General features: G+C 36.3%; 1 protein-coding gene across 3 annotated transcripts; it reads right to left on the bottom strand.

Moving 5' to 3' along the window:
- Nucleotides 1-1,587: 1,587 nt before the first annotated feature.
- Nucleotides 1,588-27,796, bottom strand: bma (SCY1-like protein bma). Of its 3 annotated transcripts, XM_068293052.1 has the most exons (19): nucleotides 26,730-27,796; nucleotides 26,483-26,608; nucleotides 26,030-26,128; nucleotides 24,305-24,457; nucleotides 24,027-24,147; nucleotides 23,829-23,924; nucleotides 23,576-23,721; nucleotides 22,928-23,058; nucleotides 19,817-19,931; nucleotides 19,225-19,370; nucleotides 17,669-17,822; nucleotides 16,949-17,125; nucleotides 16,744-16,816; nucleotides 16,266-16,402; nucleotides 15,807-16,020; nucleotides 13,175-13,428; nucleotides 11,902-11,961; nucleotides 7,801-7,980; nucleotides 1,588-2,151 (listed from the first exon to the last, which is right to left on the bottom strand). In XM_068293052.1, the coding sequence occupies exons 1-19, from the start codon at nucleotides 26,910-26,912 to the stop codon at nucleotides 2,125-2,127; spliced, it is 2,592 nt and encodes an 863-aa protein (XP_068149153.1). In that variant the 5' UTR covers nucleotides 26,913-27,796; the 3' UTR covers nucleotides 1,588-2,124. The 3 variants fall into 3 exon arrangements, with proteins under 3 accessions (XP_068149153.1, XP_068149154.1, XP_068149152.1); XM_068293053.1 differs by lacking the exon at nucleotides 11,902-11,961 and having other exon boundaries at nucleotides 7,801-7,950; XM_068293051.1 differs by lacking the exon at nucleotides 1,588-2,151 and having other exon boundaries at nucleotides 7,222-7,980.

Genomic DNA, 27,796 nt, shown 5'->3' on the forward strand with positions numbered 1-27,796 from the left:
ATATCCATATGTATGCATATAAATTCATATTTAGAGTCGCAATTCAATTTCAATTGGCTAAATACTAGGTACTACAACAATGATAATTGGCATTTAATGTAAATATATGTATGTATATATATAGAGATATTTTCTGATCTTTGTTTCATCTTTGGTTTTTCGTTTTACGTTTTTTAAAGACATAATTTAAAGAGTTTAACATACATATATACATACATAAATGGTTTATAATATATATATTTATGTATGTATATATATTCTTCTTCTTTTTCTTATCCTTTTAATATCCTTCATTCTTCCCACTATGCAAATTGACTAGAAATTTTGTTAAGTATTCTTGGTAAAAAAAAAATGTTTCCTTTAGGATCTACTAGTGGAAGGGGCGTTAGAGTGAATGTAGGGATAGTAGGGAGGGTACAAGAGTTTGGGGTCTAGGACTGGGTACCCACTGTATGTATGTATGTATTCACCTTAGTAGTAGTTTTCTAAACAATTCTTTAGCTGCAGTTTCTTGGCTAAGTGGAAAGATTCCTGGATCGGAGTGGATTCGTCTTTTCTTGTTTTTGGTTTTCTTGGAATTAGGCTCCAAAATTTTGTGAGGGTAGTGTCAATTTGTTATGTAATTAGATTTATCTATTTCTTAACGTTTCGGTTTTTGTTTTTGCTATCATATTACTATACTATGAGATTAATGTGTTAAATAATGTATTTGGTTGTATTTAGTCGCCGCTGATTTTAGGTAGATACGCTGTAGGTACACGATTCCTTTTGATTGATGATTCCCATTTAATGTTTTTTTTTGTTTTTCGTTTTCTTTTTAATATTACATGTACTGTATTGTATAGTATATGAATTGTACGAAGTGTTTTTAACATTTTTTTAATGACTTCCTTCCAATGGATAGAAATAGATAATCAGTTTGATCTGATTAGATACACTTTGTATTTGTCTATCCATTGTCCATAAAGAATAGAAGTACTCAAGAAAGAAAAAATAAACTGGCCGCCGCACAGCGTTTGCTTCTCCAGACACAAAATATGTAGTATACTTTTTTGGGTAACGGTTGCTAATCCCACACAGAGAGCACAATGAGGTCGGAGTACAAGGTCCAATTAAGATAATTTTTGATTCGGAAGAAAGTCGCTTATCGGTAAACCGAAGAGCCAAATTGTTGTATTCGATTTTGCACACAGATTAGGTATATGTATATAAGTATAATGCTATAGTCTGATAATGGCTATGTAATCTATATGTTATTTTGTTCGTTTGTGCTTTTTTTTTTTTTTTTGTTTGTTAAATAATTCGAAAAATACATATTTATATTTGGTGCTTGGTCTAAGTTCTTCTTGTTCTTGTAGTTTTTGAAATGTTTGTTTAAGTGTGTGGCTTGTGTGTGGTTAACATTGTCCTTTTGAACATGTTGATAATTCATATATCGCATATATGTATATATAAGTATATAGGAATTGGTACAGTTGTGTATTTATCTCTGCATTAAAGTAGGTAGTAGGTAGCAGTAGGTAGTACGTATGATTGCATTCTGCAGTTTCTTCTTCTCCTTCTTCATCTTCTTCTTCTTCCACTTCCTTTTCCCAAGGCGGTGTGCCCGTGTAGTAGTAAGTGTTTTTAATTCTTATCTGTTTTTTGTGTGTCTGTGTGTGTGTGTGTGTGTGTGCGTGTGTGTGTGTCTGCGTCTGTGTGTGTGTGCTTGACACATTTATTTTGCTTTTGCATAATTTACATTTAGATATATGTATATAATTTCTTTGTTGGTCACATAAAATCTTTTGCTTATTTTCGTTTTGTTTCGCTAATAACATTCAGAGTTTGATTGAAATACATATATATGTATATATATATATATGCATGTGTGTGTGTGTGTATTAGGTAAATGTATATATTGTTTGGTATACGCCTTTACAATGTTGTCTTGTGTATAGATATATATATATATATATATATGTAAGTATATATATTACGTAAATATAAGTTGATTACTGGTGTTTCATTAATGGACCGAGATTTCACTTTTGAAAAATATATTTATTTGTTTTCGTTTTAGTTTTTCTTGGTATTGCATTTGAGTTTTCGTTTTCGTTTTAGTTTTTTTGTTCGATAATCTTTTTAGTTTCGTCCGGAGAATAGTTGATACTGCAATAGAGTTGTTGCAAAATAATTAGGCCATCAATTCGGTTTTGTTTTTAGTTTTTGTCTATTTGGTGTTTTTCAATTTGAGTTGATTGAAAGTTAAGGTTGTTATACTTGGGATACGATTTGCAATATATTGTATATATATGTATATATATGGACACATACGAATATTATTTTGGTTATTGGTTAACTTTATAATTATTGGTATTACTGTGGAGCGGGTTAGGTAGTGGAGCTGGTGGATTGATTGGTTGGTTAATTGGAGGGGGGGTCTACACTATATATATACTTCTCGATAAGTCAGTTTTGCTCACACCGATTATAATACGGCTATATAGTATATGTACGACCAAAAAAACATACATGGATAATAACGAGAAAACGTGAGAGAAAGTTTATAAGAGACAACGAGACAGACAAAGAGAGAGACAGAGAGAGGGAAAGCAAGTGTACAATATGGGTTGGGAGAGGGGAATATAGCAACGGGGATGTAAATATATCTATATATATGTATGTATGTTTGGTTATACGATTTTGGCAAGAAAAAAAAAACACACATTTAAGAAGAAGGACATCGACTAATGGTTATTAATATTATTATTATTATTATTACGCTTAAGATGTTTACATACTTTGGCACTTTTTTAGGGCTTCGACGGTGGTTCGAAAGTGGAGGGGGTGGGAAGGTTTGGGTAGGGTGTATATATATACGAAGGATCTTTTACAAACTCATGCATACATTACGACGAAGAAAAACGACGACGACGGTGACGACGACGACGACGATGATAATAGGGAACAATTTTCTTCTCATGTACTTAAAGGGAACTTCTGCAAAAGGTTCAATTTTCTAACGAATATATCAGAAATTCTCGGGAATGCAATAACTACACACAATTTTACTTAATTACTGTTACTAATGTATGGGTAACGTGTGTGCGTGTGGGTGTGGGTGTGTGTGTGTGTGTGTGTCTACAAAACTACTACTAAGGTATGTTTTATTTAATGGGGAGTGGGTTCGGAGGTAGAGATCTTTTCTCTCTCCACATATGTGTATGTGGGAGTGTGTGTATAGGGACACCTTTTATGACTCTTACAGCTTAGATATATAAGAGGAACAACAACAAAAAAAAAAAACATACAGTTCTAAAGATATTTGTAATTCCTTAATTATTTTTTTTCTGTTGTTCAATTGTTATTTTTTTATTTTTTGTTTTCTTCGTTCAGTTTGTTGTTGTCGTAATTATTCTCAACTTTTGAACTTTTAAGGCACATACGACTTAGAGTAAGGTTTTTAATGGGTGTGTAAGGTGTTGGCTAGGTGTTGGTAAGAAGAGCAAAAGCTAACCGAAAACAAAAGAAAAATTTAATTACCAAAAACACACAACAAAAAAAAAAAAAAATGCTTACTTAAATACACATAACAATAAACATGGCAACAATCAACAATTTGCTTATGGATGAAGGAATTGTGGGTGTTGGGAAGGGGAGTTGGGTGGGGCGTAAGAGTGAGACAACTTACTTGGATGGTGTAAATGTGAATGTGAATTTCGTATTATAAACATACAGACAATAATAGACAACACAAAATAGGAGAGAAGAAGCTCGAAAAAGGCAGCCAAAAGCATTAAGTATACGCAAAGTGTACATCAGACATACAGATATACATAAATATACATACAACTATAATCGATTACAATAAATTCGCACAAATGACTTAAATATATCTATCTAAATATATGTATATAAATATATATGTATGTACATACATTTGCATGTATACATATACATATAAGCTAAATATATAGGAGATACAAATGCAAAATGATGCATATGTCTATATATACTTATATCCGGTATACGGTTTTAGTTTTGTAGTTTAAGTGTTAGCATTAGTATTAGTATTCATTCCTTTAGTGTAAGGATTAGTATTTAGAGAATAGTTGGTAGCAGCCTTCTTAAGCCTTGAGTGTCAGTCAATCATTTACATATATATAAATATATATATATATATATATATATTTATCTATATACATATATATAAGTATATACTAGTTCAAGTTCGAGAACGAGTTCGCTTTAGCGTTCGATAACGAAATATATAAAGTTTTATATAATATACAATCGATTTTGTTTTAGTTTTAGATTTAGTTTTCTTTTTGTTTCGGTTACAACGCTTCACATTTATTTGTTTCGCAGTTAATTCGATTGTTCTGCTTTTCATATGAAATTTAAACAGAATCATTATTCATTTTATTATTATTATTATTATTGTTAATGTTTGTTATTATTTTGATCAATTAACCTTATGGTGCAATCAGATGGGCAGAAAGTAAAATGGCAAGTCAAGTATAAAGTACAATTACAATTTCAATTGAAATACAAATACCAAATAGACATAATTACAAAAATATATAATATATAAGTATATACATATATATATACCTATATAAAGATATATGTATATATATATATGTATATGTATATATACCATATAAGTTTAACAGTTACAAACGAGTATAACGATTATGTTCAATTGCTGATTGTGTGTACAAATGTGTGTGTTTGTGTGTATGTGAGTGTGTGTGTGTGTGTTTGTGTGTGTGTGCTATTAATCATTAAGGACAATCACATTAGACAGGATGAGGAATAGTGTGCTTGTTATATGCATGTCTAGAACTAGACAGGAAACGGATATGGCAATAAGGCAAACAGTTAACGCCATAAAACAAAACATAATGATCGTAGCCATACAATAAACATGCGTGAAATAGTTTGATTCAGAACCCAGAAAAATCTATCCTAGCCTTATTGTTAAACTGATATGCAATATGCTATGCAAATGCTATGCGTCTTTGCTTTTCACTCTTGTGATTAATGAGAATTTGTTTTTTAATCTTGCTTCGTGCGACTAACATTTCTTGTGGTCTAAGAAGAGCTCATATCGGAAAAGGGTTTTGCTGCTTTGAAATGCAATTGCCTAATTCAAAAGAAGATGAAGAAAAATCCCTTTAATTGGGCAATGCTTTAGCATTATTAGTTTGTGATAATGTCAAAATATTTAAAAACAAAACCCAAGAATCTAGTTATGAAGTTTCTAGTCCCTCTTAGTTGAAATAGGAGAGAAAGTGAGAAATAGAAAGAAAAAGGGAGAGAAAGAGAGAGAGAGAGAGAGAGAGAGCGGACCTCACATATATAAATAAGTTACTTTCCTTTCTGGCTTATGGATACATCACATAATTAATAATATAATTGTAAATATTTCTTTGAACCTCGAATTTTGTTTATGTACAAGTTAAGCACAGAAACGACATGCAAAATAGAGAAAAGGTCCAGTCTATGAAATGAAATTTATATAAGTACTTATATGCATAAATGTATGTATGAAGGGTAAGAAAGAGTAAGAGGTAGTCAGTTGATAGAGTCTATATATATGTCTATATATAGGTATATATATAGTATATACAAAATTTTGCTTTGGCAACAAAATAAATATATATAGGAGAATATACGGAAGCGTTGAAAATCAATCTATCCGGAGAGTCACCCAATCCCTGAATCCATAGGCCCAAAACTATGCTATATATATATGCAAAGGCAATACCAGGGGAGCTCAGTATACCAACTTTGAAATATGTATAGCATACTTTTTTGGCAACGAGGGACACAAGGCCTTTAGCTATTTCTGTGACATCCTCGTATAAGAAATTCAGTTTAAGGGCAATTGATATTGTTTTTTTTTGTTTTTGTTTCATCTTTCTCTTCTGTTTGTCATTTATCTCTTCTCTTTTTCTGTTTTACAATTTAAATTGTGTTTTGGTTTTTACAACTTTGGTCTTAGGTTTCATTTTTCCACTGGGCGAAATGTATCGAAACATGAACATGAGCGACGGATGGACGGTGGGTAAGGAGGGGGAGGGTCTTTGTTTTGAGAGTGGTTTTTAAGCTGACATTAATCGAATAAATTCATAGTGCAATTGCTTAAACTAAACTAATTACTAAAAGCCGACTTAAATATATATATATATTTGTAAGTATATGTATATATATTAATGATGCTCGTTACAATTTGAAAGCTCTTCAATAATTAACAATTGATTCCACAAATACGACAAAAGTAAAGGAATTCCATTTAATGAATGGCATCAGATGGGCGGGGGGTGGAGGGGCCAAGGGGGTTTGGGGTAGGTTTGCTGGTTTGGGCTAAATAAAGCTAACATCACGTTTGCACAATAACTATATACCATTTAACTACGCAAAATTGGGGGGATTAAGTAAGTAAGTAAGTAAGTAATAGTTATATATGTATATTGTTTTTGTTCTTGTTGTTGTTGTTGCTTTTTTTTCTTTTGTTTTTGTTTGTTCTCTTGATTGTTTAATTATAATAACTAGAACACGCATTATTGAAAGGCAGACAATTTGTTTGCTTTTTGTCAATAATTCGAATATAATTTTTTCTCTTTTTTTCGCTCTCTTTTATTTATTAATTTGTTGTTTTTTTTAACTTTGTTTTTTAGTTTTTTTTTTTTTTTTTTTTTTGTAGCAAATGAAACCCAAGAAAATAAATAATTTGTAATAATATAAAAATTGGAATAACAAGGAATAATAATGATATATGTATATATATATATGCATATATAAATATATGTATATGTATGTATAATATAGTATTAGTAATACATATAGGTAATAGATAATTTGATTACGGTTCGAGATATGTATATGTATATACCAGGTAGGCGAGTGTGTATGTGTGTGTAAGTGAGTCTCTGTGTGTGTGTGTGTGTGTGTGTCTCAATATTAACATTTATGTTACAAACAAGTAAGTTAGATTGAATAAATTCTCAAAAACAACTTTTGGTATATAATAAATATTATATTTTGTTATAAACTGTGTTTTTTTTTTTTTTTTTTTGGTTTAGCATCAACTTTAAGTTTACTGTTTCAACTAAAACTATATATAAATATAAATATATATATATATATATATATATATATATATATATATATAAGTATTGTAAATTGTAGGTACATTCATATTAATATAATCAAATGACTAAAGTTACGTCTGTCTATGTGTGTGTGTGTGTGTGTGTGTGTCTGTGTGTGTGTGTGTGTCATATCATATCATTGATTGTTTGCTACATTTTACCCTCTGCCCCTCTTTTGGTTTCAATTTGATTTTGTTCAATTCATACTCATCAGCATTTTGATCTTGATCTTGATCTTCGAATTACAATTCGTTAAGTTAGTTAAGTAATGTAAAGTTGCATTCGTTCGTTTCTGTTTCTGCTTTTGCTTGCTCTAATACTTTGGCTGATTGAGATTCAGATTCAAGCTTCGACGTTGCGCTCTATAGCGAACATTGTTGTAATTGTAATTGTAAGTGCCACTGCCACTGCCACTGGCATTGGCACAGTTACTGCCATATATATTGTGATAGCTATTTCTGTGTCTGTCCCTGCTGTTGTTAATCGAATCGGTGATCGATTGCCTCGATTCACCGATTTCGTTCAGATTATATTATTGACTGAATGTTATATTGAGTGACGGACACTTTCGGACGTTGTTGTGGGCATTTCGTGTGCCGTTTACACGCAACAACGGCACAGGACTAACCGTCCCAGATACTGAAGTTAATTGTCTTACCATGCCGGATCCCAGCTGCTGTAATATACCCGAACCGGAGCCAAGTGGGCCAGATGACAATACAGTTGAGGTGCGTCGTGATCGTATCGATTGCATGCTCGACGATAGCAAAAATGGTACACTGCTCGATGTGTTCGGCATGGAGCCACCCTGTTTTTGGGAGTATAATAAAGGAGATTTCTTTGGAAGATTAGTTAAGGCTTATCTCAGATTGCGTGTGTATAAGTTTGTGTGTGAAAGGGATGCGTTATGTGTGTGTGTTGGTGTTGGTGTTGCTGTGTGTGTGTGTGTGTGTGTGGAGATTATATATATTTTTGTTGTTGTGGGTGCATTTTTCTCTGTAATAGTTGTTACTTATTGATTAGAATTGTGATTTCATTTTGTGCTTTTGTACAAAAGTTTTTAATTTGATTAACTTGCTTGCTTGCGTGTCCATGTATGGGTATGACTATATGTATGTAGATATGTGTATATCAGTGTGTGTGTGTGTGTGTTTATGTGTATGGGCATGTGTAAGGTTCAGCTGATGGTGCAACAACCAAACAACAAAACAAACAAACAAACAAACCAACCAACCAACAAACGAACAAAATAGATGATGATATTCAAACTTGAAACTCAATCAAAATGTTTTGGATTCTTCTTTTTTGTCATTAATTTTTACACATTAAAACACAAATACCCAAAAAGAATTATAACATAGATATAGCGAGAGGGAGACAGAGAGAGAGAGAGTGATAGAAAGTGAACGAAATAGAATACTTGAACTTGTTTGTTATGTGTTGAGTTAAAATATAATGAATACATATGTACAACACATATTGTATATATGTATAAGTATATGTATGTGTGTATGTGGATATATGCAGGTGGAATACATATGGAATTATTCGAGTATATATTTTGGCATGTAAAGAAATTACAGAAATCAAATTTTGCTGGCTCCAAATTGGTGGGTGGATGGGTGGTTGGATGGTTGCTCCATACACCAAAAAATGAAGGACTTACCCAACCAACCAGCCACCCAACGTTCATTTCCCAATGAAATCAAATTACATTAACATAAATAATATCAGCATACACACATTTATTTATGTGTCTGTGTGTGTGTGTGTGGGTGTGTGTTTCTGTGTCTTGGCCTCGAAAGCAGAAATTGAGTAAGTGAAAGATATTGAGATTAAGAGAAAGCCAAAGTGAGATAGTATGTATGTATCTGTGTATGAGAGGGGGTGAGAGGAGATGAAACAGGTATGTAGATGGTGTGGGTGGTGTATGTATGTGTGTATGTAGGTGGTTGCAGAGCAAGAGAATTAAAACCAAAAACGAAACAGAAAGAAAAACAGAAAATAAAAATTTCAATTGGAAATCGAAAATTATGAAACGTGTACTCACGATCATGCTCCGTGCAAGCTGCGAATTTTTGTTTTCAGTTTATACGTAAATTCAATTTCATGATTTTGGGGAGTTTTTTTTTTTTTTGTTATATATATACATATATATTTTTTTTTTTTATATTTTTTTTGTTGTACATGAAATGAAAAACGTAAGGATACACACATGAAATCAACACAGCGCATTTATATAGTATATGTATTTGAATTCTTATGTGTGTGTGTGGTGTTGGTACGTAAAGTTAAAGAGCCAGAATAAGAACGAGAAAAACGAAAACCAAAAGTGGAACAAACATTTCTTGGCCTTCTCATTTTGGGCCCCAAAACACAAAAATACATTAAACGTTCAACTGTGTCTGTGTGTGTGTGTGTGTGTGTGTGTGTGTGTTTCAGTGTATTGTATCTGTGAGTTTTGTCTTCTCTTTGTTTAATAACAAACGCAACATGAACAAATTGGAATTGAAACATAAAATCAAATTAACACTGAGCACGATCAGGACATTTAATGAATAAGTAGGCAAGTTGTATGTAGGTATTTGTATACATATATGTATGTATATAGTATGGTATGTTGTATGCATGTGGTTTTATTCTTTTCTTCTTCTTCTTTTTCTTCAGGTTATTGCTATTCGATTGGCCAAATTACTGCGAATCGTGCAATTGTCCTCCATCAATTGTAACAATAATTGCAGCTTGACTGTATTAAGGGGCTAAGATAAGAGTAGATGCCCTATCACATAAATACATACAGTAGATACATGTAAAGGTCTACTATTTCTTTGAAATGGAATGGTTTATTCAGTTGCTATAAGTAAAAGGATCCGATCTATTTGAAAATTTCAGTTTAATCTCAATTGTAAATGTTATGCCAACTGTTAGAAAAATATTTGAAAGGTAATTTCGAAATCGGCAACAAGAGCAGATCCAAAAATGTTGCATCCCTTGGGAAATATTAATTGATTGAAAGGTTTAAGGATTTTCCATTAAGCAATTCTCTATTTAAGAAACAGAAACACATACATATGTCGATTCTCTTATTGTTAGTTGAAACCAGCGCATAGAAATTGCCCACAACTTTTGTCATAAGGGAGGGGTTGGGGTGGTTAAGTTGAGTTTACCAGATCTTAATGCAATTATGAAATAATCTTTTAATCCCTAACAGAGCACAACAATTTTTTCCATTTCATTCAAACAAACACAATTTTTTTTTTTTAAATTAGCACAAAATGCATGTAATGTATGTGTGTGTGTGTGAAAAATAAGAAGCAAACAAAAACTAAATAAATATAAACCACATGGAACCAACAACCGTACCATCACGACGATTAAAACGATTTGAACGCACATCTTTCGCCCCCTTTACGAAGGGGCGTAACGTAGAGAGGAAAATGAAATTCTTATACAAATTGTTAAAGACAAGTTTCCCGTATATTTTAGTTAACCGATAAATGCATTTGAACACTAACAGAAATTAAAATGAAGAAACTGTACAATGAGGTTGTAAATGAAAAGAAAAGTTCTGGAAATTAGTTACAGACAGAAACAGATAGTTATAGAGAAAGAGAGAGAGAGAGAAAGAAATAGAGGCATAGATGCAAAATGCGTAGAGAGCTTCCAACAAACCGAATAAAGAAAACACGAAACTGTGAACAATTTTTGTACGTAGTATATGTATATAGTTTTTTTTTTTTTTTTTTTTGGCAACAAGTTTTCCATTCAAACAGCACAAGAACGAGAGTAGTTCGGAGTGTAGAATATATTTATATATATATGTATATGTATATATAGAGACAGACAGTGAGATTTAGGCAGCAAGTCAAATTCATATCCAAACTCAGTTTTAGTTATAGTTTTAGTTGACAGAGACAGAGAGAGAGAGTGTGAGAGGAGAAAGTAAGAGGCCAGCGAGGCGAAGTGCGAGCAACGGGAACGAACGAACGAGCTGGCCAACGAGCGAACGAAAAGGATGAGAGCGAGGCAACGAATATTTATTATTTTTTTGTTGTTGGCTTGGATTTGGACAGAACCGTAGCATACTTTTAAGAGCTGACTAAAGATACAATACTTGTGAGACGGTAAGTGTGAATTTATGTGTGTGGCTGTGTGTGTGTTTGTGTTTGTGTGTAACAGAGACAGCTAGAGAGTTGAAGTCAAGGTTTAGACGTGTGCAACGACGACAATCAAAAACAATCACAACGACAGATTATACAACACGACAAGACAAGAAGAACTTCAATTTCAATTTGCAATCTCAATGCTGGCTCAAAAATGCTGCCGAAACTCGCACAAAATAACTTTTGAATACAGTTGTTGAGGCCTAACCATGTTTGTGTATTAGTTTCAGTTTTATCCTTGCAGATGACTCTCTTAATCTATCCGACTTGCAAAACAGACAATACTCAAAGTAACTCTGAAAACTTGTCTCACCTTTAATTGAAAACTTTGCGTACTGTTATTTATCTTTTATTCGGAACTTGTCAGTTGGATATTTACTTTGGAAATGGTATTTTGCTTTACAACATGGATTAAGAGTCTCATTCATTTGTTTTAATTTTTAATTTTAAGACACTTTTTGCTTAGAAAATTTGCTTGTTTTTCTAGATCAATCAGTCTGCAGTGATAAATAATCTTCGAAAATAACCGAAGATGATATATTGGAGACAAAAAAAAAGGTCTGATTTATTCACATTGCTTTGTTTTTTAGACTTACAACATAAACCGAAGTGGATGGCACCGATAGACTCGATCCAGAGCTACCGCGGGCGCCGTACTATATATATTTTTGTATTATTTTTATATACAGTAGAGTGAAATTTATTGTAGAGATGAGATGGGAGAAATAGAGAGAGAGAGAATAGAGAGAGAGAGAGATGAGAGAGATTGAGAGATATAGATCAATCAAATTCCAACGTTGACAATATTATTTTGTTCAAGTTGATTAATCATTCAAACGGGGGGACCAAGGAGTCATAGAGAAATAGAGACAGAGAGAGAGAGAGAGAAAGGCAGGGAAAGAATGTATGTATGTGTGTGTGAGTGTGTGTGTGTGTGTGGGTGTGTGGGAGAGACAGAGAGAGAGAGAGAGAGAGAGCGTGTATTAGAGCATTTGTTGCATGTTCATTGCGTAGTTGATTTATTTTTATTTTTTTTGCTTGGGTTTCTTGATTGAGGGCGTGGGGCTGGGAAATGAGAGCTAATCAATAGATAGTTATTAACCCAGAATTAATATATATATATATAATAGAAAAATATAAACTTAAAACTTAAATCAAAAACTAATCAAAACTTCATGTATCTTGTTGATGTTGTTGTTGGTCGTAAAATGTACGCAATGTTCGCGCTTAAAAGCAGCTTGTGGTTAGGAAAACTGTAAAACTGTAAAAACAAACGCTAAACGCTCTACTACGCTAGGCGCTATAGCTAGATGATGAATAATTCAATTCTGTATGGGCACATGTTAACCAAAAAACCGAACCAAACCAAACCAAAAAAACAAGTGAAACAACAAAAGAGAAACAACATTAAAATATGGGGATACAAGGAGCCGGAGCACATTGGCAAATTAAATTTCAATAAAATATGAAAAGCCTTTTGTAACTGTCAAAAGTCAATTGAAATGGCAAAGCCGAAACGAAAAAATGCCAGACAGACAGAGAGAGAGAGAGAGAGAGAGGCGCGCGAAAAGGATGGATAGGAGAGTGGAGAGTGGCAGAGAGAAATAATAATAATAAGAATATAAAAAATATATATTTTTTTCTTTGTGACCGCAACAAACAATGGCGGTCACCAAAATAAATACAAATATTTGTATTTGTATAGATAGGTAAGGCACATGAAAATTAAGCCCAAAAAACAAAAAAGGAAAATTAACTCAAAAACGACAAACAAGAAGAAACGGAAATAAAAAACAGAAATTAAAACAAATAGAAACCGAAAAAACAAATCGAATGTGTGCCCACGAGTGCCAGACACAAACAACTTACAGTTGGTGGTGACAAATTGATGGTGGAGCCACGGCGCTCCTGTGGCCCAATGCTCGAATGTCGACGAGTTGGCAGACCACTGCCCGGTGTACCGCCCGGCGATGAGGCGCACGATGGGGCTATTCGTATTTTTGGTGTCATCAGCGTATTGTCCGAGAGTCGTCGATTTGGAAACACATTGCCAACGCGCAGAAAATTGCTATCCGGTGATGAGGGAGAACAACCGAACCACCAGCCTCCCAACATGCCAGAGCCTGCAATGGTGGAACAGAATACACAATTAGCACATCATCATTATGATCATAATGATTATGATCATTATATATAAGTATTGTATGTATCTGTGCGGAATGTAGATACACTATTGTATTTAAACCACAATGCTAATGTTGCCTGTTGCCTGCTGCCTGTTGCCTAGCTAATTAAGTCTAATAATGTTGGCGGTTACACAAAATACAAAGAGCGGCTAGTATGTATGTATGTATGTACCTCAGCTTGCCATTGCCACTGGCAGTTTCATTCACTTGTCATGTTACCGCCTTTTGTAAATATACATACAAGCAACATAACTATGTATGTATGTATGTATGTATTGTCACTGTCAAGGACAGGCGCACATTTTGCGGTTGTGGCACATGGCATAAACATGAGCATAAACGGTAAAACGGCCGCGACTGCTGCTGCTCCTCCTCCTCCTGCTAGTGATTCTGCTACTGCTGCTGCTCCTTTGCCGCCTGCATATGACTGGCAAGTCATTTTGGCAACCGCGACGACTATGCCCCAAAGCATACGGATACATACATAAATATATACTCACACATACATACATATGCCCCTAACCGCAAGCCAATCCGAATAAGGCCCATTATGTGGCATTTTATGTCAAAAGTTATTAGCTACCTCACTGGACGCCCACGAATGAAATTACATATGACCACAATTACCATTCTCCTTCGCTTCCAAATATAATTCTCTATATTTGTATATAGAATACATTTCTGACAACACCAAAACCAAAACCGTAAAGCTCTGTGTATAAGGCCAACAGACTTAACGAATTCACAGTATATAATTATTTGATGTTGTTTTGTATCATTGTAATGTTTGATTTAAAAACCTTAAAATGACCATATCACTTTTGAACTTTAGCACTGCTTTTCAAATATTATTACTTATAAGTTCCTTAAACTATTACTATCACATATGTATTTTTATATATTTATTTGTTTTCCTTATACCCATGACTTGTGGAGTCACTTGGTCAACGTTAAACAAATCATTACTTAAACAACTAAAACGTCAATTGACTTTCATACATTAACTTGATTAATTAAAAGACCATTAATGAATTCTAGAATTTCTCACTCTTTAAATACAAGAAACTCAAGTTGATCAAAGGAGAAACAATTTTATCTCTGCACATTTGTATGTGCACCTTGAAGGAGAAAGAGTTTGAAGGAAATGTAAATATTTTGACTATGCTGTGAGTTGCAGCAACTTTGTGACATTTTTTTTTTTTCTGTCTTCATTCAAGGCCACAAGTATCTGTATCATGTGGCGTCAGCATGCAGCGTGCTTATTTACTCGAAGACCACAAATTCACAGCAGCCAGCCAGACCATGAGTCAAATGCCGAGTGGAAGCCAAGGAGGCCCTTTGTGTGGCAAGTGTTGCAGGTACATTTCAATTTTGCAATATGCAGATGGATGTGTTGCCGAAGCCCAAAAGCACACACACACAGGCAGGCACCCACGCACACTCACACATGCATAGATAAGTTGACAAAACCAGAATGGGTACATGGTAAAAAAAAAAAAGGAACTGAACTGGGACTGCCTTCGTTTCTTACCCATTGTCTTTTCAACTCTCGAAAATTCTCATAGTTTTGTTCGTGTTTTCTCTTTTTTTAATTGCTCAACGACGGCTTGCAAATTTGTGTGGCAAATGAAAAGTTTGCCATGGACATTTTACTTTTTTTTCTGCTCATTTTTGCAACGGCCTCATGGTCAAGAAACATGCTCTGAGAGACACCGGAGCTCGTTTTCAGACTCGGTCGCGGTGTGGATGTTGGCATCGTGTTTACAAGCGATTAAGGCCATCATAATAAATCATCGTTAAGGGCAAAAGTTCATTAAGCGACGCTGCAGTGGCCTCTTCATCGCATTGTTGTTGCCATGGCTGATAATTCGAGCTCCAGGCGGTGCTTTTGATATTCATTTTAATTTTAATAACACAATTAAATACTTGGCCATAATGGCTCATTGTCGGTTTTAACTGTACGGCTGTAGCTCTGACTGTGACTGTGGGCGTTACATTGGTTTGATTAGCCCCCCTAAAAAAGGCGCCAACAAACACTGACGACTGTCACGTTCGATGAATATCAAATTAAAATCAAAACGAAATTTTCCAATTATACAATGCCGGCGGCTTTTTTTGTCCCAACACAACTCGACATTTCAATTTACTTGATATCGCATTACTTGTCTACTCCAGTTAGCCCCATTCCCATGCCCATGCCCATGCCCATCTTTCCATCTTCAAAGTCAACCTCACTCTAATAATCAACCGTTGCCGTTGCTCCTCACCCTCTTTTTGGTTGGAGGTCACTAATATTGTAACTTCTAACTACTTACCACCAGAATTTTTGCGGGCCATGTCCTCGGCACTGGATGTCTTGCGTTGATCTATACGCAAATTGGGTATGTTGAATGGCGGGGCATTCATGTTGTCCGTGGAGAATTGATGGCGCAGTGTGCGATGTCGTTCTGGTGAGGCCATCGATAGGTTGTCCAATTTCAATTTGTTGCGTTGCTGCCGATCGATGGCCTCCAACATTTGCTGCAGCACCTGGGGACAAAAAACGAAAAGAAAAACCAACCAAACCAACCAGTTAAAAAGTGCACTAACAATTTTCTATAGCATACTTTTCTGCGTACGCTTCGATACCATGAAAAGAAAATTGTTGACAAAAACTGTATTATGCCATTTGGCCATAGAAATATATCTCGAAATGACTGACCAAATTCACCTACTTTTAGATAGTATCACTAAATGAGCAATCAATTATAATATATTCAATTGCTTAATCTTACCTCAAGCAGATAGCAATATTGATCAAAATTGAGAGCCGGATTGACAGTATGTGGTATAAGCAGAGGCAACACATTGGTAGCCATGGTCTCCACACTCAGGCCGTAGGATTTGTCCACAAACAGCTTATGGTAGATGCCTGTGGAGTAAAATAACAAATGGAGAAATTTATGTGGCATATACACATATACAAGTAGAGACTGAATGTATTGTATGCAGATGCATCTTGATGCATTCTCCACAATTCTGTTAAAAGGTAAAGCACACACACACACACAAACTCAGACACACATCATACACCAAACACATGCATACAGGCACATTTGTTTTGATGGCACGAAATTGGGTTTTATGGAACTTAATTAGTTTTTGGTTATCGGTACACAGAAAAGGCAAATAACTATGCTGGTTCCAATGAGAGTTTTTTGTAATGCATTTTTTGGATTAATCTAGATTTGGATAACGGTTGAATGAACTTACGCACTGTACGCATAATAATATCCGGATCGGGTATACGAACATTTGCCAACAAAGGCAACACCTCATCCATGACCTAAGTTCACAATGGCGCAGCGATGGCGAAAGAGAGCGTGAGAGAGAGGGTGAAAAAAGTAATAGAACGAAAACATTTTCACATTATCAAATGTCGAAAAATCTTAAAAAATTGTTATTGCATTGCCATTACCTGTGCTCGCTCCATACGGTCCATGACTCGTTCAATGCACATGAGCACATTCTGGACAATCTTTGGATCGGTTATATTTTTCTCGAATACCAATTTAACCTTGGGCAAGACCATTCGACGAATCGATAGCTCATCGATGCTATCAAACACATTGGCCACAGCCACCACGGCCGCACTCTAAGGAAAACACACACACACAATAGAAAAACAAATTGTATGAGATTTACAATAAAATCATGATGAAAAACTTGCCAGAGGAATGCTTATCCTACAACTACTTTTATTAAGGTAACGAATGTTTTCGATTCTATTTGAAACACGGTATAATCATTTAAAGTTTAGAATTAACAAACCAAATAGTAAATCTTAAAGCTTCTAAGAAAATTTCAATAGTGTAGCAAAAATTTATAATATTATCTATGAACACGTTGCACGTGCAAAAGATTGCTACTACATATTTTCTTTATATTATGACTAGCACATAACACAAGGTTACATTTAATAAGTTTATTTAATTTATATGTAGGAGAGGTAAGATATATCAGATATGTAATTTACTTAGGGCGTGATTTGTTCTTTACCTCAATTTGCCTAGAAGTTACACTACAATCACATTACATTGACATTGGTATCAATCTCAATTGTTTGAGTCATTTCTCTCCATTGCTAGTATTAATATCAATGACTGTCTGGCTTATTTGCATATCTCTTGGCACTCACCTGCACTTGTATCGTGGAGCCATCGAATGAGAAGAAAAGCATAGGCATTATATCTGTGGTAACATCCTCCGGTTTCGTTTTCTCAATAATCAAATGTAAATTCTCAAGTATCGTAACGCTGGCCTGAATTGATTTTGGTGTATTGTATACGACTCTGTTTAAACGAGAGAAAAAGAGCAGGACAGAGAGAAGGAGAGAAAGAGAACACAGATTTCATTTCACATACAAGTTTACCCCACAGACTTATGAACAAAAATAAATGTATTAGCTTTGTGTCTGCCTGCTTGTCTGTCTGCCTTTTTGTCTGTCTCGTCTGTCTATTGGTGTAGGTATAAAAAGTTGCTTAAGCCAACTTTTATGGCAGTGTCAATAAGCGTCTTACAAGTGTCGAAAAAAGTTTTTTGCTTCTATCGTTAGCTAGCTGGCAACTTCATCAGGCCAAGTAGTGAAAGCAAAGTCTCACCTATAGTGAAAGTAGTTTAGTATATTTAGTTGGGCTCTGTGTTTTACTAATTTATGCAAGAAGGTCACAATAGAGTTGAGATGGCGGGCTGGCTGGTTGATAGTGCTGGTGGTGCTGGTGGGGGGGCGAGGCTACGGCTGAGTATAAGTAGTTTGGTATACCTGGGAATATTGTCATGCTGGCAGATGGCAGTTGCTACAGCAGCAGCAGCACCACCACCACCACCAGCAACCACAACCATCAACATCAACTAGGAGCAGCAGCAGCTTCAACTTGAGGTCTATAAATTACAATATGAACGGACGCCTCTCACAGAGTTCAGACGCGTCGGTGTGAACACAATAAAACGCCATCATGGCAAATAAAAAACCGAAGAAAAGTGTCAGAAAAGTTTTTCAATTGTTTAGCAGAAAGTTGAGGTCACCAATGTCGTCGCTGTCCATTGTTTTGTGAGAAAAGAAAGAATGAATGAATGGAATGGACGGATGGATAGAATGGAAAAGGAAATGGAGGGAAAGGTGAAAGGAAAACAGAATCCTCACCGACAACAATGAAAAGAGAGTTAGCCACTACTTGCTGTATAAGTAAGTTGCTGACTGTTACTGTGCAATTATAGTAAGTACTTAACTGGAGGCAAATTCACAATATCATATTCCAAGGACCCGGCCCCTTTCTGCCGACGCCTCATCCATTTGATAATTCATTCATGACATTGGCCACGCCACAATGCCATAAGCAAATGTATTTATAACTTGCAAAACGATTCAACTAAGGATTCATTCATTCATTGTCAGATAACTTTTAAATAAACTTGACTAAAGGACCATATATTATGAGAATGGGTTATCATTTAAATAAGAATTGAAGGTACGCCAAGTTGTTATCTAGCCTCTTCTTAGTTCGTTTTTACCAGGTGCTAGTTAGTACCCCAAAAAGATGATTGATTCATCTACATACGTCCATGTTTCAGGTACAGCATGAACACATCCATATGCAAGTGAGTCAGTGTTTCCCTTTTTAATGAGGTCCTAATTATGTACCAATCTCCTGTCTTCGGTTTTATTCGTTTTTGTTAATGTTCATGTACACTCACTTCATGGTGGCCGACATCAGGGCATCGTATTCAGTGTGGGTGGCCTCCTGCACAAAAAGCATGACGGGCTGCAGCACTGCGGCCAGGACCTCGTTATTGTTGATCTCTGACTTGAGCATGGGCCAAATGTTTTGCCACCAGAGTTTCTGCAAATGGAGAATCACAAACAGGAAAGAAAAAGTGACGAGAAATAGGAAAGAGAAAAGATTCTATTTAGTAACTATATTCCATGTTATTTCAATTGCCAATACTAAGCTGTCATTAACAGCATCTGACAATGTGTCTTCCGTTTTGGCCATTGTTCTTCTACATCTTCTTCTTCTTCTTCTTGTGCTGTTGCTTGTTGCTTGTTCCAGTGGACCGGACGCGGCTCAAGCCACAAAACAAAAGGCAGCAACATTTTTCGCAACTGTCATAAAACGCCTCGTAATTCACAAATTGTTTGGCCGTTAAGCTTACAACTTTGCGCCGTAAATGATTAATGCACGACTCCGCAAAAGAAGACAAAAAGAAGTAAAAGACAACCCGAAAAATGGGCCGACTGCATCCGCTTTCGAGGCGAGGGGAGTTTATAATTCGGATTACTACCTACCCGTGGTATCAATGGCATGGCCTCTATCAAGGTGGTCTTGTAGAACTGGGACTTCTGTTGCGTGTCCTTCATGTTGACCACGTCCAGGAATTTCAAAGCACTGATGGCCGGATCACTGTAAACACAAATTAAAATAATAAAATTTTGTTATTTCTTTTTAAATTAAAGTGTTTATGTTAAAGCTTTTCTTTATTTTCATTAATTTTTTGTCTCTCCTCTACAAAAAAAATGCAACAATTAATTGCATTAATTCAAAGATAAGTTTGTATACTCTAATAAGTAATATAACTAAACTAAAAGTGATGTTGATAAGAAAATAGATCCTTGGTCCTAGATGTGCAGGTTCTCTGACATATATAATGCTATTCTAGGAATCATCAAGTTTTATTAAGCTACGAGAGATTTTATACAAGGAGATCAAATTTATTTCAACCCAATGTTATTTTTGGGACAACAACAATAATAATATTATTAATATTTAACTATTGCAAATAAAAATGTAAATTAATGAGAAGAATATTTATTTTTTATTCTGTAATGGGATGGCCAAAATAAATATTTATATGTTGATTCTAATTATACATTAAATTTGGGGAGTTTGGGCTAATTTTGTGAGTTTATTTGTTCAGTTGTTTACTTGTTTTCCCAATTAGCTATGCAAGTTTAGATTATAATGAGAATATATTTTAACACACACACACCCACACACACACATAGCTTAAAGCCTGGAAACGTTTGAAAATTTAAATATTCAACACAATTTAATTATAAATAAACTTAATAACCAAATTGGTGTGATTAAAATGCACATTTCTGGCCGCACTTTAATTTAATATTTTTGCATATTTATATATAAGAACAATGCCAACCAGACGGTGGAAAAAATTTAAACAAAATTAACTAGCAAACAACATTTTATGTATGTATGTATATCTATCAAATTAAAATTAAAATAACCCTCATCCCATCCATAGAAAGGGGGGAGAGAGAGAGAGACAGTCAGACAAATTGGAAAACTGAGCAAGGAAAACTCTTTTTGCCTTTGCCGAGTGTGAAATGGCAATTTAAATGCTTTTTATTGTTATGTAAATGCAAATGGTTGGAATTTAATTGCCAAAAAGTGTTTATTCTACATTTATTTATTTTATTCTGAACGCCAGCGTTCCCAGCATTCCCGTCGTCCCCCCCACAGTGTCGCCCCCGCCACTTCTGGTCTGCCCCTGTTGCCCAATGTCCGTTGCGGTATTCGGTGTTCTTTCCCTTTAGCCTTTTATCTAACTGCCAGAGCTGGGATAGGATGAATGAATAATTGAGTAAATAAGTGAATAAAAAATGTTATGGATTGTTGAGCAATTGGAATGGCGTTACGGCCAATTGAGAATCTAGCATAAAAGTTAAATACATATTTCGAGATTTGAATTATTGTGGTAAATTTTTATAAACAACTAACTCTGTGGCAAGGCGGTCGGTTAAAAAGGAAACAAAATAAAATAAAAACCACCAACAGCATTTGCTTTGAGTAAATTAAGCAATGAAAGGCGCTTCTTTCTAATACGCATACTAAATCGTATTGCTTATGCGGCACGTTGCACACTAAAGTGTCACTAAATAAAAAAAAAAGGAGTGTGGGAAGGGAAGGGAAGGGGTAAGCGATGGTCGGGGATGGAGGGTAAAACCATTGCTGACGGTATGAACTTAATCAGCGACCAAAAGCATCGTTGAGCACACAGTCAAGCGGGTAAATCATATTTCAAAGCCACCTACACAGAATTTGTTGCCCATTGTAAAAGGATGAGGAATAACAGAGGGAAAGCAAGAGAACTGAGAGGCTCTTTCCCTTTTTTCGGGGGCGTGGCAAAGGAGGCGCCATGAGTTGGCTGCTAAAGATGCTTAGAATGCCACTGATTGCCAAGACACTTGAGCCATTTGCATACGCTGCTAAAAACGTAGAAAATGTTGACAACATTTAAATTAACTTCAAAGTGCTGCTACCGGCTGACTGAATGACTGACTGACTGTCTGAATGAGTGACTGACTTGTTAACAGACTGACTAACAGCCTGACTGACTGTTTGACTAGAAAATGAAAGCACAAGGTAACGAATCCTTGATGGTGGTTCCATGGTGGCTGCCTCATGGCATTGTATCTCAAAGCTGTTGGAGCTGTTGCTGATGTCAGCAAGTTTAGAATAATTCAAGGGTATTCACGAGTATATCCAATAGATGGCAGCCCAACTCTCATATCTCCTATTAACTTAATATCCTGAATATGAAAGCGACTCGAGCTGTTCTCAGATTCTTTAAGCAATAAACTGGCTTTACCTTGGTGTGTGGATTAGTATTAACAATAATGCTTCATAACTAATTTAAATTGTAATTTCTCTGTTTTCATTTATAAATTTTCTGACTGGTTCTTAGAAAATTGAATTAGCTTGAAAACTAATGTTTAATCAAGAAGTATCACTTGTTCCAATTCATTTTGTCGTGTTGAATGTACCTACTTTACTTTGCCGCTCCACCCAAGAACATTATCGTTTTGCTTTTCTTCCTTTTTTTTTTGTGTTTTGTTTGTCTTAACGCGGCACGTTGCGTGCTTCAAAAATCTTTGTCGCCGAGTCGCTAGCGTCTCTTCCATAGTGGGCTGCCTAGCAGCTGCTGCTATCATCATAAATCCCAGAGTCAGGCAGTCAGGGCCCTCAATCCAACTACTACAAATCGGGAAATGAGAGCTCCATCCCAGTCATGGTTTTGCTACCTCACCATCTTTAGGTTCTTCTAACCATTGTGTATGTCTCTTTATTTGTGTGAGTGTGTGTTTCTTTCAGGCCTGATTACCGTTTCCACTTGGCAAACAGACGTAATTAAAGCGTACGTTGGGTTGAGAAACTGAAAGCTTCAATTGAATTTTACCTAACATGAGCAAATTGGCTTAGTTCTTTATTTCTGTATGAATGTGTGTGGGTGTGTGTGTTTGTTGGTTTCTTTTTCACAAGTGTCAATTTCATTTGAAACACAAACAGCATAAAGAAACTTTTTCTCTTTTTTTTTTTGACATGGCAAATTACTATTTCTTCTTTTCTTTTGCTAAAAGTTAATTTATTTATCTACTCACATGAAATACTTGATCAACTGCAGCAATTGCGCTGTGGGTCGAGCTGTTGCATCTCGACTGGCCATCCGTGAGGTAGCCTCCTGCAGGGCAATGGGTAGACGTGGCATCAGTTTATGCACATGTTCATCCAGCTGCAAAAGTGAATAGAAATGATGTTCAGAAAAAGTGAGAGTGGGAGCACCAAGGAAAAACTTGGCCACAACAAAATTTGGCCAAACGGTTTTTGAAGACAAGTCCAACAGAGACGGGTAGTGTGAGAGATGGTTGGGAGGGAAAGTCCGAAAAAGTTTTAATGACAAACGCCTGACGGGGGAGGCACATCAGACCCCATGTATACATATCTCTCGTTTAGCCCCCTCCTCTCACCAACCACTCCTCTCACTCTTTCTCTATCTGCCACCTGGAGTTCGGGCACAAGTGGCAAAATAATTAGAGTTTCAAGTGGACTTTTTGATTACATTTGCATTTGACAAAGCAGCGAATCTAATTACAGCTGGCAAACAAGCCAGAAGCACAAACTTTTCATCCAACCAATTGGCACTTGTCCTCCACTTGTTTCATCACCTTCGCCTCCGTCTTCTTCATCTTCTTCTCATCATCACTGGCTAAAAATTAATTCAAGTTTTGTTCCACGAAATGTTTACGCACCGTTTCCAATTGCTTAGCATAGTTCGAAGTTGAATTGCTAGCTTGTATTAGGGGCCGACCGTTGTTGAAGACAGCACAGATGACCATGCCCAATGAGAACATATCACTAAGCAGGCTGCATTTTGACGTCGATTGAACTTCGGGGGCTATCAGTAAAAGATCAAATAGAAAAACGAAAGAAAAGAAATTACAAATATTTAAATTTGTAAAGTCATCCATCATCTATCGTTATAATGATGGCCAACGATCTTACCCATAAAATCCAAATTGGGTTGGGCCATTTTTGACACACGATTGCTCCATGGTGGACACGGAATTGAGCTATTCAAATCAGTCTCATTCATTCTTTCTGCATGTGAATATGAATACAAATTGCTCAATGAATTTATTTCAATTTCGTTTTCTCCCACCTAACTACTCTACACATAAGAGGTGTGAGTGTATCACTTACCCACATACTCCATGCCAGCCAGTTTCCATATACCTCGCTTGGTTATTAGTATAGAAGATGGACACACATTTCGATGAATTACGTGACCGGAATAGTGTAGATAGGCTAAAGCCTCTGTCAGCTTTGTGGCATAAAGAGGTGCGTTGGTTGTGGGAGAGAAGGTAAATAGAAAAGAACAGAAGTAAGTAAAAGCGAAACACAAAACAAACTCACACACGAGGGCCAAGTAGAAAGTAGTATATGTATTTGAAATGGTTACAAATGGCTTGCTTGCTTACCTGCAGAAATCCATATTTTAGCTCCATATCCAAGAAATTGTATTCCTTTGCATGAGCTGGCCGTTGGGGTTGAGCGTTTGCTATCGGTTGTGCCTGAGGTGTTCCGCCGCCAGCGGCTGGTGCCACATTGGCATTCTCATAGGTTTTCGACTCCTGCAAGGACATCACGTAACAATGAGTTATATTCTATACCTATTTCCAGTAACTAAGCCTAGCCTCTACTCTTCAGGCTACCCCAATTGCCTTTGCCTTTTATCTAAGAAATATATTAACAGTTTTTCTTGCCTACTTTTTGGGGCAAATAATGAAAATTCCATTCGAAGAATAAACCAAACATTTTCCATTTAAAACCGAAAACAACAAAATAAATGCTTTAAGTACACGCCCAAGGGATTCACTTACTTCAATTTAATTCGAATTTGTTTAATTAAACTAACATTTACATTTTTCGTTTCTACTGCCTTTTTCATTAGTCATATGAAATGGAATATTTCTACCAGCAAAAAAAGTTGTGCAAATGCAATTCCCCAAATTTTCTTATAGTTTTCAGAATGGCATAGACGAAAAAAAATTCGTTCAAATTCAATTGAATATTTAGATGATTGAACATAAACTCAAACAATCCCTTTTAAAAAAGAAATATCTCGTATTTGTCCGTTACCTCTATCCCCTTTGCCTGGGAGAAAACTTGTTTTATTTTGGTTGTTTCTTGAAGCCAATTTGTTTATCAGTATTTTTTTGTTCTTTTTTTTTATTTTTGTTTCTTGTTCTCTGCCTTTTGCAATTTTCAATGTAATTTAACTCGAATCGACTTTTGCTGAAACTAAAAACTACTCAGGGCTTTTTGTTCTTGGATATATGTTTTGGGTTTATTGTTTCTCCTGTTCTTGTTCTTTCGTTCACCTTTAAACACAAAAATCGTATATTTGTTTGTATATGTGGGTATGGTCTGGAAAAACTCTTATTCTGGGTGTGTGTGAATATACATGTGTGTATCAATATCTAAGACGTGCAGACCAAAGCGAAGCACTTTATTGACTCAATCTCCGCAGCGAACACTTTCTCACACACACACAGACACAACCACGACCCAAATGCTTGAACATACAGTAATTCGATTTAGTTGTGTGCGTAAATGTATATCTAAATGTGTTTGCATGGGTATGTGTGTGTGTGTGTGTGCATACCCAACATTTGTGTTCTCATTCTTACTTTACTGTCCGTTGCCAGGCACTTTGTCTATACACAAACTATGCAGTTGACTTGGCTGCAAAACTTGAACAAAACATAAAAGGGTACACCTAGTAGCCTCAACAACAATTACAACAACAACAACAACAGCAATGTATTGCGGTACCTTTTCACAAAAACAACAAAAACACACACACACAAGAAAAAGTGAAGAGCATGAGCAGCAACAGCATCAACAACAAAAATAGCGTAGAAACAAAAGACTAAACGAGAACTCACAATACCCAACTCACAAAGGACATACACGGAGCGACAACACAAATTGCATGTCCATGTCCCTGGCAGCCAAATGGAACTCAACCCAACTCAACACAACTCAACTCGTCTAAACTCATCTCAACTCATCTCATCTCATCTCATCTCGTCTCAAACTCAAATTCAAACTCAACTCTGTTCGTCCTATGCTCCTTTCAAACGATAGAACAAAAAAACACAAAACAAAACAAAAAATAGAAAACTAAACTTGAAACTCACATGAAAGGCCAGCACATTGGATAGACTGGCAAAAATAGGTTCTGCAGCAAAGGCCAGAGTATCAGCACTTTCCTCGACGGTATGATAGATTTGTAATATCTGCAGGAGGCAAAAGAACAACACAAAAAGAAGACATAATTAAGAAAAAAATTGCTTCTGGCCTCAAATCGAAAGCAATAAACGGTGCCAACTCGACTCAAGTTAGAACGAAATGCACAAACAAAAGAGAAAAAATAACAAAAGTGAATCCAACAACATACAATTGCCATACATGTAAGTCTACGATTAAAAGTCCAATGGTTACTTATTGAAGATTTTTGTAAATTTTTTCAAAATTTTGTAAATGACTTTGGACTAAGGAACTTTAAAATGTTGTTTGTGCATTTCGTTTTTCAAGTTGCAATTGCCTATTGTTAGGTTTGTGATGAATGGGGATGCATTTTCTACACTTACCCTTGGATGACGGAAACGTTCCAATGTTTTCACCGAGCTCTTGAGAAGCTCTGTGATGGTCTCCTTGCGGCGTGGCTTATGCAATTTTTCGGCAATTTTCTTTTCAAATATAAACACGGAACATTCCTGGTTGAAAATGAGAAAGCAAATGGAAATAGGACAGGAAATTGTAAAACTCAGCTCTTGTTAGATAGATACATAGTTGAGGATACACTCTCAGTTAAATGTTAGTTGGTTTTGGCCATACCTTATTATCACTCTTGCGATACGCATCATGTATGCGCCAGACGAGCTCGGGACCCGCACATGCCACCGGTTTGCCAATATCAAAGTATTGCGTAATGGGATTGCCTTCGGCAACATTTTGCATCGATGTGGATGCGGCCACATTGGTGCTCTTAAATTTGGCAAACATTGTGCCAGCAGGCATACCATCAATTAGCTTCGAGAATACATTCGAAAAGCTGCCCTGACGCTTGGGACCGGGTTGGGGATTGGGGACAGCAATCGGTGTACTGCCAATGGTCGGGGCCGAGCCACTTGAGCCTCCAGTTATGACTGATGATGGATCCCCGACAGCCGCCGCTGCAATTGCTGCCGTTGATGATGGGCTCGATGACGAAGATAATGATGTTGATGCGGCTCCACTAATGGATGGACGTGACCTTATGATACATCTGACTCCAGTGCCTGCAGAAGCTCCAGCACCAGCCTCAGCAGCCAATTGCCCGGTACTACCCTTTGGTATGGCTCCAGTTGTTGCTGCAGCTGTTGCTACTGCTGATTGTGGACCCGCACCACCTCCAAGTTTTGCCAAATTATATGTGTCGCATTTCACTGCAGATGATTTTGCCAATGATGATGAGGATGATGGTGTTTCGCCGATGCCATTCACAATACCAAATCCAGTGCCAATGGCAGAGAACTTTCGCGTTAGCCCAGATATGTCTGGTGATCCAATGCCGATGCCGATGCTGCTGCTGTTGCTTCTACTATGACTCAGATCTAACACTGTGCTGCCGCTGCGATGACGTCCGCCCACACCGACACCGACACCCACACCCACACCGACTCCAGCAGCCACGCCCACACCACCGCCTCCGTACTGCTGCTGCTGGACAGCCCTGGCCGGTGAACCTGCTGCTGCCACCGCTGCCACTGCTCCACCTGCTGCACTTGCACCTGAACCGCCGGTCGGCGCTATTCCAACAGCGCTGCCACTGCGACTGCGTTGCACCTCCTCGACACTATCCAAACGAGAGAAAATTCTGGCCGCCGTTGTTGCCGTTTTTCTTGGGCCAATTAAGCGCCAAC

Source organism: Drosophila tropicalis, unplaced genomic scaffold, assembly GCF_018151085.1.
Source record: "Drosophila tropicalis isolate 14030-0801.00 unplaced genomic scaffold, ASM1815108v1 contig_694, whole genome shotgun sequence".
NCBI classification, from domain to species: Eukaryota; Metazoa; Arthropoda; class Insecta; order Diptera; family Drosophilidae; genus Drosophila; species Drosophila tropicalis.

Coding starts and splice junctions, on each gene's coding strand:
- bma (XM_068293051.1), bottom strand. CDS start 26,912: ATGCCTGCTGGCACAATGTTTGCCAAATTTAAGAGCACCAATGTGGCC. Junction 19,371..19,816: donor CCATGCCATTGATACCACGG/GTAGGTAGTAAT, acceptor CTCCATTTGCAG/AAACTCTGGTGGCAAAACAT. Junction 16,403..16,743: donor TATTATTATGCGTACAGTGC/GTAAGTTCATTC, acceptor TTTACTCCACAG/GCATCTACCATAAGCTGTTT.